The following is a 12,353-nucleotide window of genomic DNA, read 5'->3' as shown; positions in this document are numbered from 1 at the left end:
AGTACGCATCTCACACGCCCAAAGCCCTATGCAGTACCTGGTCTTGAAACATAGCTCCTCCAAAGGCCCAGACCGCAGCAAAGACAAAATAGAGCTCATAAAGTTCTTTGGCACAGTCTGCTGGGGTGTTTTCTGGAGTCAGAAGACATTCCAGCAAGTAGCACAGCATCTGGACCATACTCTGCTCAGGGATAGGGATGATCTTCTTAAATCTGAACAAAGATAGACGCATTACATCACATGATTCCAGCATTGTAGTCGTCTCATGTTCCTCATTCAGTACATAAAGGAACAACTGTGTACACAGCAAACAATAAAATGTTAAACTCTGGTGTTACAATCTGCAGTTCTGAATTGGATCACGCATTTCTTTTCCTCATTTAACAGAACAAACACAGCTTCTTTCAATTAAATACACTGAATTATGTTGAAGTCCAAGAAAAGAGATGACATATTTATGAGCTGTGGTACAGTGGTTCCATACACACTGTCTCACATTGTGAACAAATTTGCCCTCCTCTGCTTCCTGTTATTGCTGTGTGCTCTAATAGGAGCAGTGATGGAGGTGTTGGAAGAGGCGAGTGGTCCTGTATAGAAAGCGCCATCCAATTCTGCTGACTCAGTCCGTGTTTGCTCGTCTAACACGCCCACTTAGCACCATTTGTTACGTGTTATGTCACACCCCAACATCCTGCGTCAATATGTGACTCCAAGCACTTCCTGTTACAGTGGCACAAAGCCACAGAGGTGCTGCATTACCTCGACCTGAGTGCTTCCAGGCAAGGTGAGATGTACTTGTCAAAGAGAATTGTCAGGTTGGCCTTCTCTGACTGGACTTTCCTCTTGTCGATCCAGCTTGACACTGGTGGGTTCCACCCAAGGTCTGCCGGGTTTATGTAAAGGATGCCTGAAAAGAACGAGATCGAGTAAGATTTAAATTTGTCACATTCAGGTTTACGGTGTTTATAACAGGGTTGGATTGGGGCAACAATATGTTTTGGACTTCTGCTGAACCCCCCACCCTACTTTCCATGCACCTAGCATGTCGTATATAAAAGATGGATGGAACCACTATGACATCAGCCACTGGTTTTGGAGCTTTTACACCTTTTACACTGCAACTTCATTTTTTGGAGCTAGAAGTGATCATATACCTGAACGAGAGGGTGGAGTGCTAAGCTATTAGCTAATGCTACCCAGCTTGGTTCACAAGTTCACAAACACACATATTGCTAAATAGTGCTACGTGACAGACCAGTATAGTACTACAATGTCAGTCAAATGTTCTTATGAATATGAAAATGATCTAGAGAGGTTATGTACTTATAATATTATGGGGGCTTAGTATTATACAGGTACCTTCAACAAAATCATCTGGTATAGCTTTAAGCCTATGCCATGATAGTGGGTCAGTTTACAAGAAAAATTAGATATCAGTGCAGCGCACATTATTGTAATGTATTTTAATGTCACAAAAGAATTAAATCATATATAACTTAGTGGCCCACAGTGAATTTGGTTCTTTTTAGACACTTATCAGAAGTGCAAAAGTAAAACAATGAAAAAAGAGGAATAACAAGAACTACCCGCTCTGGATACAGTAGCAGGGGTGGCAGTGCGAAGGTGGCTGATCTCAAACACCAGCCTCATGGTGGGGTTCAAAGGGATCCGCTCATTACTGGCCAGAGTCAGCACCTAACAAGAGGGGAAAGCAGATTTTCACACACAGAAATAACTAAAACAGAATGTGTTCTTTTCGTGCCTGGCACACAGTCTAAGCCTCTTTTTACATGCAGACACCGTTATTCACTCTCTCATTCAGAGAGTACAAACAGTTTACTATCCTTTCGTATCAGTGATGAGTCAACCACGTTCCCTTTTCATATCCGAATGCTCGTTTAGTGAACAACAGACAGTCTTTTATTCTGTGTCAAACTGACATTTTCATTAAATCAATACAAGCACACACTTGCATGCGTTTAATTCACGAGCACCTTGTTGTCATCCATGACTGTGTTGAGTGATTCAATCCACATTGGGTCAATGTCTCCATCCAAAACAATCCACTTCGGTCCGCCGTGACTAATGTTGGCCAATTCGCGCATTATATTGGAGAACAGACCTGCAGGAAGGACACGAGACATTTTGGATGTTTGAGACAGGTCACTAAACACTTTGCACTGATCACATTGTATCTGTGAAGGACTCTGTAATCACCATCTTTCCACTCTCGGGTTGCTGGGTTGATGATGCCAAAGAGCTCGTCATTGGTCACAGCCTTAGGGTTGAGGTCTGCCCACACGGGCCGACGCTTCATGTTCTGATAGGTCCTGTGGAGTGACCTCATCACCTGGCTCTTCCCAGTGCCTGCATTCCCTATCACAAACACAGAGTGACGCACTGCCAGCAGCTCATCCAGCTGCACCACCTAATAGACAGACACAGTTTAACATTAGAAATTCTTTTTTGTATATAAACACAAAGAAAACATAACACTGAGGACTAAATTCCCTTTACAAAATATGCAAATATATAGCTTTCTGTGTACCCTGTGGTGCTCAGTCTACTGCAACTCCTCCTTGTTATTCTGCTATAATATATATGCAGAATGACAGGAGTGTGATGCATTGCAGTGCAGCACAGCAGCTTAGTACACTGTTCACAGACCACGATAAATGACAGCAGTTGTTTTCAGGGAGGACAGATCTCTGCACACACTACTATGTCTGCATAATCAAAATGCCACCCAATCTATTTTACACAGTATAATAATGTGTCCTCCTCTGAAAACCAAACAATTTAATGAATTAAAAAGACATTTTAAGATAGCATTAATAAATGCAGGCACACAAATATACACACAGTTTAACAGAACTGATAAAGAAGGGCATTTGGTTGGTCTCCACTAAGACCAACTTTTGATGTGATTTGGATCTCTGTTCTTTCCTTTTCATATGCTCCACCTCGCCTCTTGTTTTATGGTGCTCGGTTTGCTAGTTTTGTGAAATCTAGAACTATTTTCTGTTCCAACAAGAACAAAGATTTCCCTAACAGATGGTATGGGCCCAAAGAGCCCTGATCTCAGCACTATGGAGTCAGTCTGGGATTACTTTGAAAATACAGAAGAAACTGAAGCAGACTAAATCCACAAAAGAACAGTGGGAGGTTCTCCAAGATTGTCTAAAGTAGCAGTGCATAAGGAGAAGTGATGCTGTTTTGAATGTAAATATTAGGTCAATATTAGGTTGTCTATACCCAACCATCTTTTTACTGTCTTTCTATTTTCCTCGCTCTTTTCAGGTCTTGTTGTTGGCCCCGTGTTTTTCTGTATGTTTCTGGCATGGCGTCATTAAATACTCCATTAACTAGCCATGTTCCTAATCAAGTTACTATAACCTAGCACTTATTGAAGGATTGAAGATTAACAAAACACTATATGTCAGGTTGTAGTTTACTTGTCTTGTTTACAGGGCCCTCATTAGTGAAAGACATTATTTGTCTCCCTGTGTCTCAGTTAAGCTACCAGCCCGACAGCACCACACACACCTTGCTTCCAGCTCTCTCACCGGTCTTATATGCTCTCAACCTCAAGACACTAGCTGACTTACCCCCCAGCCAAACATTCAATTCAACTGCACCTAGCCAACGAAAAACATAACTTTCAAGTCACAAATAAGCCTTATTTACTGTAACCCCTCACTTTCCCCACTTTTATAACATATTATATTTGATTTAGCCTTTTTTCTCACCTTTTGTATAAAAAACATTCAAATCTGTTTATGGCAATAATTTTAAGAGGATACTTATTTCCCCACAGTGATATGTATCTACACTGGTTAGCCGCAACAGTAAAGCTACCTGCCTGATATTGTATAGTGCTTCCTCCAGACAATGCTTTAGACACTTTATAGATTTAATCCATCATAATATATGCAGTATAGAAAGTTTTCTGTACTATTTTTAGTACTATTTATAACTAATATGAAGCACAGTCCTCTCGTACTCTTTAAAATCCAGGGTGAGCGCACTGCTAATGTGTATCACTATTTTATCCCAGGCCATGAAGTTATTGGTACCTAAACCAAAGTCACAAAGGAAAAAGTACAAAGTGAGTAAAAATGAGGGAGTAACTTTAAAATGAAACAAGAAAGCAGAACACAAAACTCTCAAATTGGGATATGAACTGTAGCCTGGCTGAGAAACTTGTTTATTACACCGCCACCCTTCCTGCCTCCTTATCGAGACTCTTTAAAACAGGACCATTAGCCCGGTTCTCAATATTGCTGTGCACTGATGCATTGAGGCACCAGTGCCAATGGGCACCTTGTACATATATCTGCAATACTGACCTCTTATAACAAAAGCACCGCTGTTTGACACACTGGGATAAAAATGCATTTCCCCCTCATGTCACCAAAACCTTTCTTCTGAGTATACTGGGATTGCCCTGTAGATGGTATGAATAAAAGTAACACCTAAGTGAATTTTAGGATCCAAGGTTTTTGTCCTGAGATGATCAACGTCATCTGTCAGATGATAGAAGTGCTAAAGAATCCGCACTGATAATTACATATTTTGCTAAATGTGTAGTTTGGTTGTTTAACAATGAGTATTGCTGTGATTTGGTTCTATATAAATACAATTGAACTGAATTGAATTGAATTAAACTATCAGTGTCGTGGATGATCTGTGTGTATTTTATTGTGTACATAAAGAGAGATGAGAAGCTGTTTACGTAATAAATCCATTCATTCATTCACAAGATCCTAAACATGCAATGCTTTTCAGCTTAATGTTTCAGCAATATACTGCTTTTAAATACAACGTGCTGTTGAAAATGCTGTCAATTCACTTTAATGGCAAACTAGAAATAAAATATCCTAATAGTTTGCTTTTCTTTCTCCACAGAAACTGCAACATTTCTTGATTTTTAGAACTACAAATTAACCGTCTCCAAAGTTCCTTTGTGGGTTCAGACTTCTTCATTTCTGAGTTAACATATTCAGTACGAGTGTGAGTGGACACCACAGAGTGATTTAAAAAAGAGTGACAGAGACAAAAAAAGAGAGAAAGATATTTCCTCCCCACTTCCGCTCTAACATACACCCAATCAATGCCATCGACCCGGCTTCTTGGGGTTCCTTCTCCACATCCATTCAGCCAGAGCACAGGCAGCTTTGCACTCTCAAAGACCCTGGCTGATTACCGCTTTGATGTGGGGAGGACTAATGCTAGCACAGGCTAACACTAAAGGTATGCTCTTGCCCTCCCCCCTTAATGGTCTGAAATCAAAAGGTTTGCTACACAAACATAGAAGTAAAAGTTCAGGCTCTGGGTGTGGACGGTTGTTATTGACCGCTCTGCAATTCTCTCCCTCTCTTGCGCTGATTCTCCTCCTCTTTGTTTATTTCTGTGGCTGGCTCTCACAATGTCAGGGTTAAGTGGCATGGTGCAGCGCAAGCCTCCATTGATGGAGTGTTATTATGTGGTTCCGTGTCTATTTGACCTGAGGCAGATTGCACTTATTTCCCCTGGTCCTGCGTACATCTGTCTCTGACATACAATGCCTTCTATTGAGAGTCTGTATGTGTGTATCTGTATGTAATATAATGACTAGAATTAGGTCATCAGCTTGGGCACCTGAACTCTCATTGGTTTTCAGCAATATTTGCCCAATTCATCCAGATGCTGGTGTCTTGTTTGACACTAATGTGTATTTCCCAGTGGAACATTATGACATGAGGTAAACAGCTTTTGGAAAGAACTAAGATAAATCTAAATGAAAGTGCTACAACTGTAATATCTATCTAAATTGTTAAAGATGAAACCCCCCATCTGGGGACCTGGCTCATGCTTCTCAGACAACTTGTGATTATGTTTGCTTTCATCCGGAGCTTTGCAACTGACTTACACTCATACGGGTCCTTCATTTATTCAGCTGTAATGAAAATACAATTGGATAAACTGCAGCAGATAACCCTGAAGACTGTCAGGGAGTAACCGCACCTTTAGTACAAAATTGTCCTCGGCTTGCAACTTCAAGTCCAGGATGGACTCCCTCACGCCCTTCTCAAAGTCCAGGTCTCTCTTCCTGGGGACGTCCAAGGCAGGAAACAAGTCTCCTATTAATCCCATGAAGACAGGCATGTCGTCGGTCACGATCTTGGGAATGTTGAAGTCTCTGAGAGCTCGCATTAGCACCTGGTCCTCAGCTCTGCCGGGGTCTCCTCGCTTCAGAGAGCCGGCCACCACCAGGACTGACTTGATGGCTCGGAGACCCCAGTCATAGTGGTCCTACAGAAATATACACACCGCTCATATTAGAACCTTTTTCATCGACAAGCTCATCACCTTTTAAAAAAATGTTTTTATGGAGGATAATTAAGAAATTCAATCTTAGAGAAATAACAAGACTAAATATGCAACTCTATTTACTTTGTCATTTCTGACTTTGTGTAAAAACCTATACTGCCCCAGTTTCCATTTAGAACATATCTAAAGCTGCCACCTGTGTTGTATGACTGTATCTGAAGTCATTTGCTTAATGGCATAAGTATAATATCACAAGTTTTTGACTTCTATCCAGAGGCTCTCCAAATAACATGGAAGAGTAAGGCAACACAAACACATACACACACACTCGTTTTCATATCTTTGTGAGGACATCTAATTGACATAATGCTTTCCCTAGCCGCTTATCCTAAGCCTAACCATCAAAAATGAATACCTAACTTTAACCCTTAGCTTAAAGCTAACCATAACCTAATTGTAACCTTGACACTAAAACCACATTTTGAGCCTCAAAAATGCCTTCAAACTTGTGGGGACCGGGATTTTGGTCCCCACAAGTATAGTAAATTTCCAATTTTTGGTCCCCACAAAGATATCAATAAATGCACACACACACACCTACACACACACACACACACACACACACACACACAGAAAAACCCACTTAAATATAGAAAGAAACCACCAGGTTCACATCACATCAATATGTGCTGCGATTAACTGTTAACCCCCCTTGTTTTCACAATGAAGGAAAAGATAGAGCCATAGATTTTTTGTCATGTAGCTATCAGATCTGCTGCTGCTTCATATTTTGTTGATCAGCACTTCAAGTGTTTAGTCTTATCATATCAGCTAGGCTGTTGGTACCCAGCAGTCTAACAGCTATTCGTGATTCAACAGTAAATTGAAGGTGATCAAATGTTTTGTACAAAGCCCTGTGTCCCAAGTTACTCTGAATAAATGTGATTTTCTTTTCAATACACTGATAAAATAAAGTAGAATACAAGTAAAAAATAGTAACTGTGCTGTAATATTGCCTATATTTTAAATGCGTCTATCATAGATTCTGATGATAATACAGGAGGACGATATGAAAACAAAAGCAACTGCCTACCCTAGCGTCAACTCAAGAAAAGTGGTTGGTATCTGGATGCCTTGGGAATTAATGAAGCTGCCGTGTACAGCATGGATGGATCTGGCAAAAAGCGCTGACGCAAAAATGAGATATGAGTGACACCTCCTTCCACCATCACTCTGGCAAACAAATGAATGAAGGAATACGTGTCAAGTGAATGCAATATGAAAATATTCACACTCCAATGAGTGTGCTACTCAGGTTCAGCATTTTGTCCAAGGATACTTCGACATGCAGACTGGAGCAGCCAGAGATTCAACCACCAACCTGCCCAACTAAATGACCTGCTTTACCTCCTGAGCCACAGTCCCCAAGAAGTGGAAAGGAAAGGAAAAAAACACAAAAAGGAGAAAAAAACTATCAAAAAAACCAAATAACTAACAGAAACATGAAGAATATCTAACAGTGAACACAAAGGACAGAGGAACAAAGGAGTCAAGAGGAAATTGAGAAAGCAGTAAATGAAAATACAATCATTTAAAACCACTTTCATGGCCAGTCACAAGCCCATGGAGCAGAACTTCTGTAATATTAAAGCCACAATTATGAGGCACTTGTTAAGCTTTAGAAAGTTGTTTTCTGAATCTGCACTTTTCATTGATTTGCAGTTTCAGCCCTTATATGAATTTAGCTTAGAGAAGCAGTCTGTTCATTATCTTTTCATCTCATTGCCACTAAGTTGCTAATGTTGGAAAACCCGGGGAAAGAAAACCTAAAAAGGTGATTTTAAAACATATCTGAAGAACTAGAGATTCATAAAACAGCCATAAAAAGAAATTAGTGTGCTATGACACTTAAACGGGCCTGTGGTCATGGGAAATTCATCCAGAATTGAGGGCTCATAAAATCACTTACCTAAGCTGAGGAGCTCCTGTGTAGCTATTAGTCAGCACTGTGAGTGGTTTTATTGCTTTTTTTAAACAACGAAAATGATGGCATAACATGTAAAACAGGAGCAGGGTAAAATAGATTAAAGAAAAATGTTGATGAAATAACATCCAATCCCCCTGCAGCTTCTTATTTATATGCATGTGATACTTCACTCGAACGGTTGGTCACAAGGTTAGCTCTTGTGTGGAGCCTCTGAGTCATTCCTTTATCAGAAGCCGCAATTATAAAAAGAACTTTGTGTCAGCTGCTCAGTTTATAAGTGGAAATGGATCTGGGTTTTACTAACCACACCAGCTGCGTTACATCGAATGAAGCAAGCAATACCTGTTTAGACAGCAGCTCTTTGCACAGCGTATAGAGGGTGATAAACTTCCTAGCAAGGACCCGGGCATTAATGAAGCCTTCAGCCACCAGCATGATTTCACAGATGAGCTCAAAGTCCGGCACCACCATGGCACAAGGTCTGTGTACAAATGTAGAGAAGGCAAACAAAAAACGACTGAAAAAAACACTGCTGTTAATTTCCATATGGCTGCCATATGGAGAAGTGCTACAGTACACTACAGTACATCATGGATGGTTCTTATGTAGCTCTTTTCTACTCTATTTGAGCACTCACCTTGCACAGCTCGCTTCATTCACCCATCCACACAAGCACTTTTTTCTGTGCTCTATGTAAGTGCTTCTATCTACCATTCACACACATTCGTACTCTGATGGATGGATCAGACAGCAACTTGGGGTTAGCCCAAGGATATTTGGCATGCAAACTTGAGCAGACAGGGATCAAACCGCCAACCTTCTGATAAATAGGTGTCCTGGTCTACTACCTGGGCTACAGTCACCCCTGCAGACTAATGAGACAAAAGCTGAACTTTATGGAAGGTTTGAGTCCCGTTCACACACTCGAAACCCTGAATTAAAACAATTCTGTTAAGTATTGTCTTCACAGTGATCTGAAAGACAGACTCATTGCCAGTTATCGCAAATGCCTCATTTTGCTGCTAAGGGTGGCAAAGCCAGTTATTAGTTTAAGGGAGGCACTTTTTGTATACCCTTTTCTCTTAACAAATGAAATCATCATTCAAAAACTGTACTCTGTGTTTACTTGGAACGGGACAAACATTTTTCACTGCACTATAGGGATATTGTTCATACATTGCAAAAATAGAACAATGTCAACTTAAATACAGGTCTGAATCTGTCACAGTTATTTAAAAAAGTGGCACAGCTCTTCTCCAGTAACACATATGCAAACACAGGTTATCAAGGAAAGTCCACTCCAACATTAACCTGAGATATTACAATGTTCAACTTTTTTGTTGTTTTTTTTATCTTTCTGTTATTTAAACAACTGTGAAACAAAGTAGAGTCACAACAGTTATTTCATTTTTAGTCAGCCTAAAAGAAGGATTAGTTATGTGATATTTTAAATTAAACCCGTTTAATGACACACAATCATCAATTATCACCTGAATGTACAAAAGCTGCATTTGTCCATACAAACATGTTCTTCTGATAATCCACAGAAAACACAGTTGGCACTTTTCATTAGGCCTACATTATGCTGAAGAAACAGTCCCTACGTATCAATTTTGGTAATTTGACTAAATACACTTAGGGAGTCTGAATCACTTTAGTGGCTCGGGGTCTGGACTCTTTCCAGAATTTTGGTATGACTTGTACTCTTTATGCATGAGTAAACCCAGGATTAAATATTAACAGATGGATTAACCCAGCTGAAATAAATGAAAGGATCGAGCCGAACGATTTCAATTAAGCGTGCACATTATGAAAATATTTTGGCCTACCTGAACAGAGCTTTGAGATTCTCAGGAAGCTCGGTCCTGCCAGCGTAGCCTGGATTCATTGTGATGAAGATGCCAACAGAGGGACAAAGATTCACTTCCTCTCCCATGAAGTTAAATCTTTGCTTCTTATCGCGGATGGCATCTTGGATACTTTTGACCTAATTTCAAAGATAGTACAAAATGGAATTAACTGTCGCTGCCAACCCACAAACATTTTTTAGCCCCATTTTTGAGGATCAAAGGGGTATATAGTGTATGTTCCCAAGCAGTAAAAAGATACATGTGCTCAGGGCACACTCTGTCTACCACAATTTAAAAAAAAACAAATACAAAAATGTGTTTTTTTAATCATGATTTAAGTCAAAATCATGTGATACATTGTGACAAATTACATGGTGTTACTCGGCTTTTTGGTCACATTTTAAAGAACGGCATGTTAAAATTATTTTTAAGCTAATTAATGAATAAAAATGAAAAAATACAATGAGAATGTTAAACTGCTAATACTCACTTTTACTTAGTACAGCATTGGTTACTGTAGACTTTTTGCATCATGTCTGCTAGTGCCCGCTTGGGTCAGAGCCATGAAATTTGTCTGTGTCTGTCTATTGTGGCCAACAGACATCGGACTTGTCCACAGAGCATTTACATGACAATGCACCAACTACATACATCCCAAAGCATAACACGGATATATAATCAAGTCATTACATACATCAGCTAATGTGTTGAATCAGAAGTGCTAATATGCAATCTTTGCACAGTTATTCCAATTCAATACCTTCAGGTTCCTACATGTTCAGGACACTAAAGAAATTTCGAGGGTGACCAAAGTTTCCATAATCCTCTAGGCACCAAAAATGTTTGTACAGAATTTTATAGAAATCCATCCAATAGTTGTCAAAAAATCTTGGGTCAACTACTCTCCCAACAGTGCTATCCCTGCAGGACTTGGGTCCATGGTGCCATGATTTTTCAGTCAACAGTATTCCTCACTTTCATTGGTAGTTTATTTAGTCACACATCTGGACCTCACCAAATATTTACTCTCTTTGGTTTCTGGTTACCGTGTCGCTATAAATCTCTTGCGGTGTGGACACGCCTTTACTGTCATTTTAAACATTCTATTTTGGAACACTGAAAATCAACTTTAAGATGAATATGAATAGAGTTATAGCATTTGTAACAAACCTAACAGCTTGTAAGCTGGATGAAAATTCAGTACATCTGCCTTGAGAAATATACAGGCTCACTCATCCAATATGGCGGCCTCACTGACGCATCGTCGTAATAAAAATGCCAACCAATGTGGCATCTACGTGCGGGTAATAGCTATGATTGCCACCGGCTCCCTACCGAACCACGCCAAGCCGAAACTATTTGAAACACAGTTGATATCCCGGCATCAAGTGTAACTCTCATTAACATATTATTAATATCACCAAGCACACAGCAGAGTCGATTTGCAACAGCCTGTCAAATTGTTATGCAGCACGCAACTTTTTTTGCAAAGGGACGCAATTTCATCAATAGTATGAGCATGTTATCAGCCAGGGTTCACTGGATGGATGAACTACCAAAGCCCTGCTTGTCTACATTATGAGGGAATGAGATATCAGAAATGAACTTTCTGTGAGTGTGTATACGTGCATGCATGTGTGTGTCTCGGCCTAAAACTCTGAATCCCAGCCTGTAAGAAGCTTTATGAATTTAACATGCGAGCGGTAGAACAGCGAGTCGACAGCTGGAAAGAGGAGGAACATCTCTTCATGGATGAGTACTCGGCTACAGATCACTCAGTCATACTAACGCAACGGGGAGAGGCAGGAGGGGGGAACGCAAAAACAAACAGGGAAGCTGCATCAGACGAAAAAAAGAAGAAATAAAAGTTTTTAGGACAACATCAGAGGAGCTTGTGTTTTATATGAAATGGCAGCAGCTCACCACTGCTATCCTACAGGGATAGGAAGGGAAGTAAAACACAAAAATCACATTTAAAAGAAGCTCAAGAAAAGAGGTACGGTCCAGAGAGGTCCAGCTCCATTCTTTTTCCTCTCTGGAGCTAGTGGCTTCAATAAAACAAAATAAAACACATTCAGTGTTTGATGTAACTGAGGCAGAACCCCACCAACTCATACCCATGTTATAACAACTGCAGGCCTTTGGTTTGTTTCAGCTTTATTTAATGTAGAACTGGTCCAGGCCCAGGCCTCAGCCAAGTTTGT

At 40.2% G+C, this 12,353-nt stretch overlaps 1 protein-coding gene across 5 annotated transcripts in view; it reads right to left on the bottom strand.

The window, feature by feature from the left end:
* dnah9 (dynein, axonemal, heavy chain 9) overlaps nucleotides 1-12,353 on the bottom strand; it is a 159,191-nt gene that overhangs the window by 95,771 nt on the left and 51,067 nt on the right. For 2 of the 5 annotated variants that reach the window (XM_025909795.1, XM_019362100.2), the window contains exons 35-42: nucleotides 10,129-10,286; nucleotides 8,642-8,780; nucleotides 6,007-6,294; nucleotides 2,218-2,428; nucleotides 1,995-2,122; nucleotides 1,587-1,695; nucleotides 760-907; nucleotides 38-212 (exon numbers count right to left, since the gene is read on the bottom strand). In XM_025909795.1, coding sequence (XP_025765580.1) covers nucleotides 38-212; nucleotides 760-907; nucleotides 1,587-1,695; nucleotides 1,995-2,122; nucleotides 2,218-2,428; nucleotides 6,007-6,294; nucleotides 8,642-8,780; nucleotides 10,129-10,286 — 1,356 coding nt within the window. Of the gene's footprint in view, nucleotides 1-37; nucleotides 213-759; nucleotides 908-1,586; nucleotides 1,696-1,994; nucleotides 2,123-2,217; nucleotides 2,429-6,006; nucleotides 6,295-7,405; nucleotides 7,471-8,641; nucleotides 8,781-10,128; nucleotides 10,287-10,639; nucleotides 10,715-11,319; nucleotides 11,456-12,353 lie in introns of those variants that run through there. The other 3 variants (XM_019362101.2, XM_019362102.2, XM_025909797.1) reach the window with 3 other exon arrangements.

The sequence above is a fragment of the Oreochromis niloticus genome, linkage group LG8 (genome assembly GCF_001858045.2).
Source record: "Oreochromis niloticus isolate F11D_XX linkage group LG8, O_niloticus_UMD_NMBU, whole genome shotgun sequence".
In the NCBI taxonomy this organism is placed as follows: domain Eukaryota; kingdom Metazoa; phylum Chordata; class Actinopteri; order Cichliformes; family Cichlidae; genus Oreochromis; species Oreochromis niloticus.
Note: the sequence above shows the minus strand (reverse complement) of the source record. Positions and strands in the feature narration are given on the sequence as shown.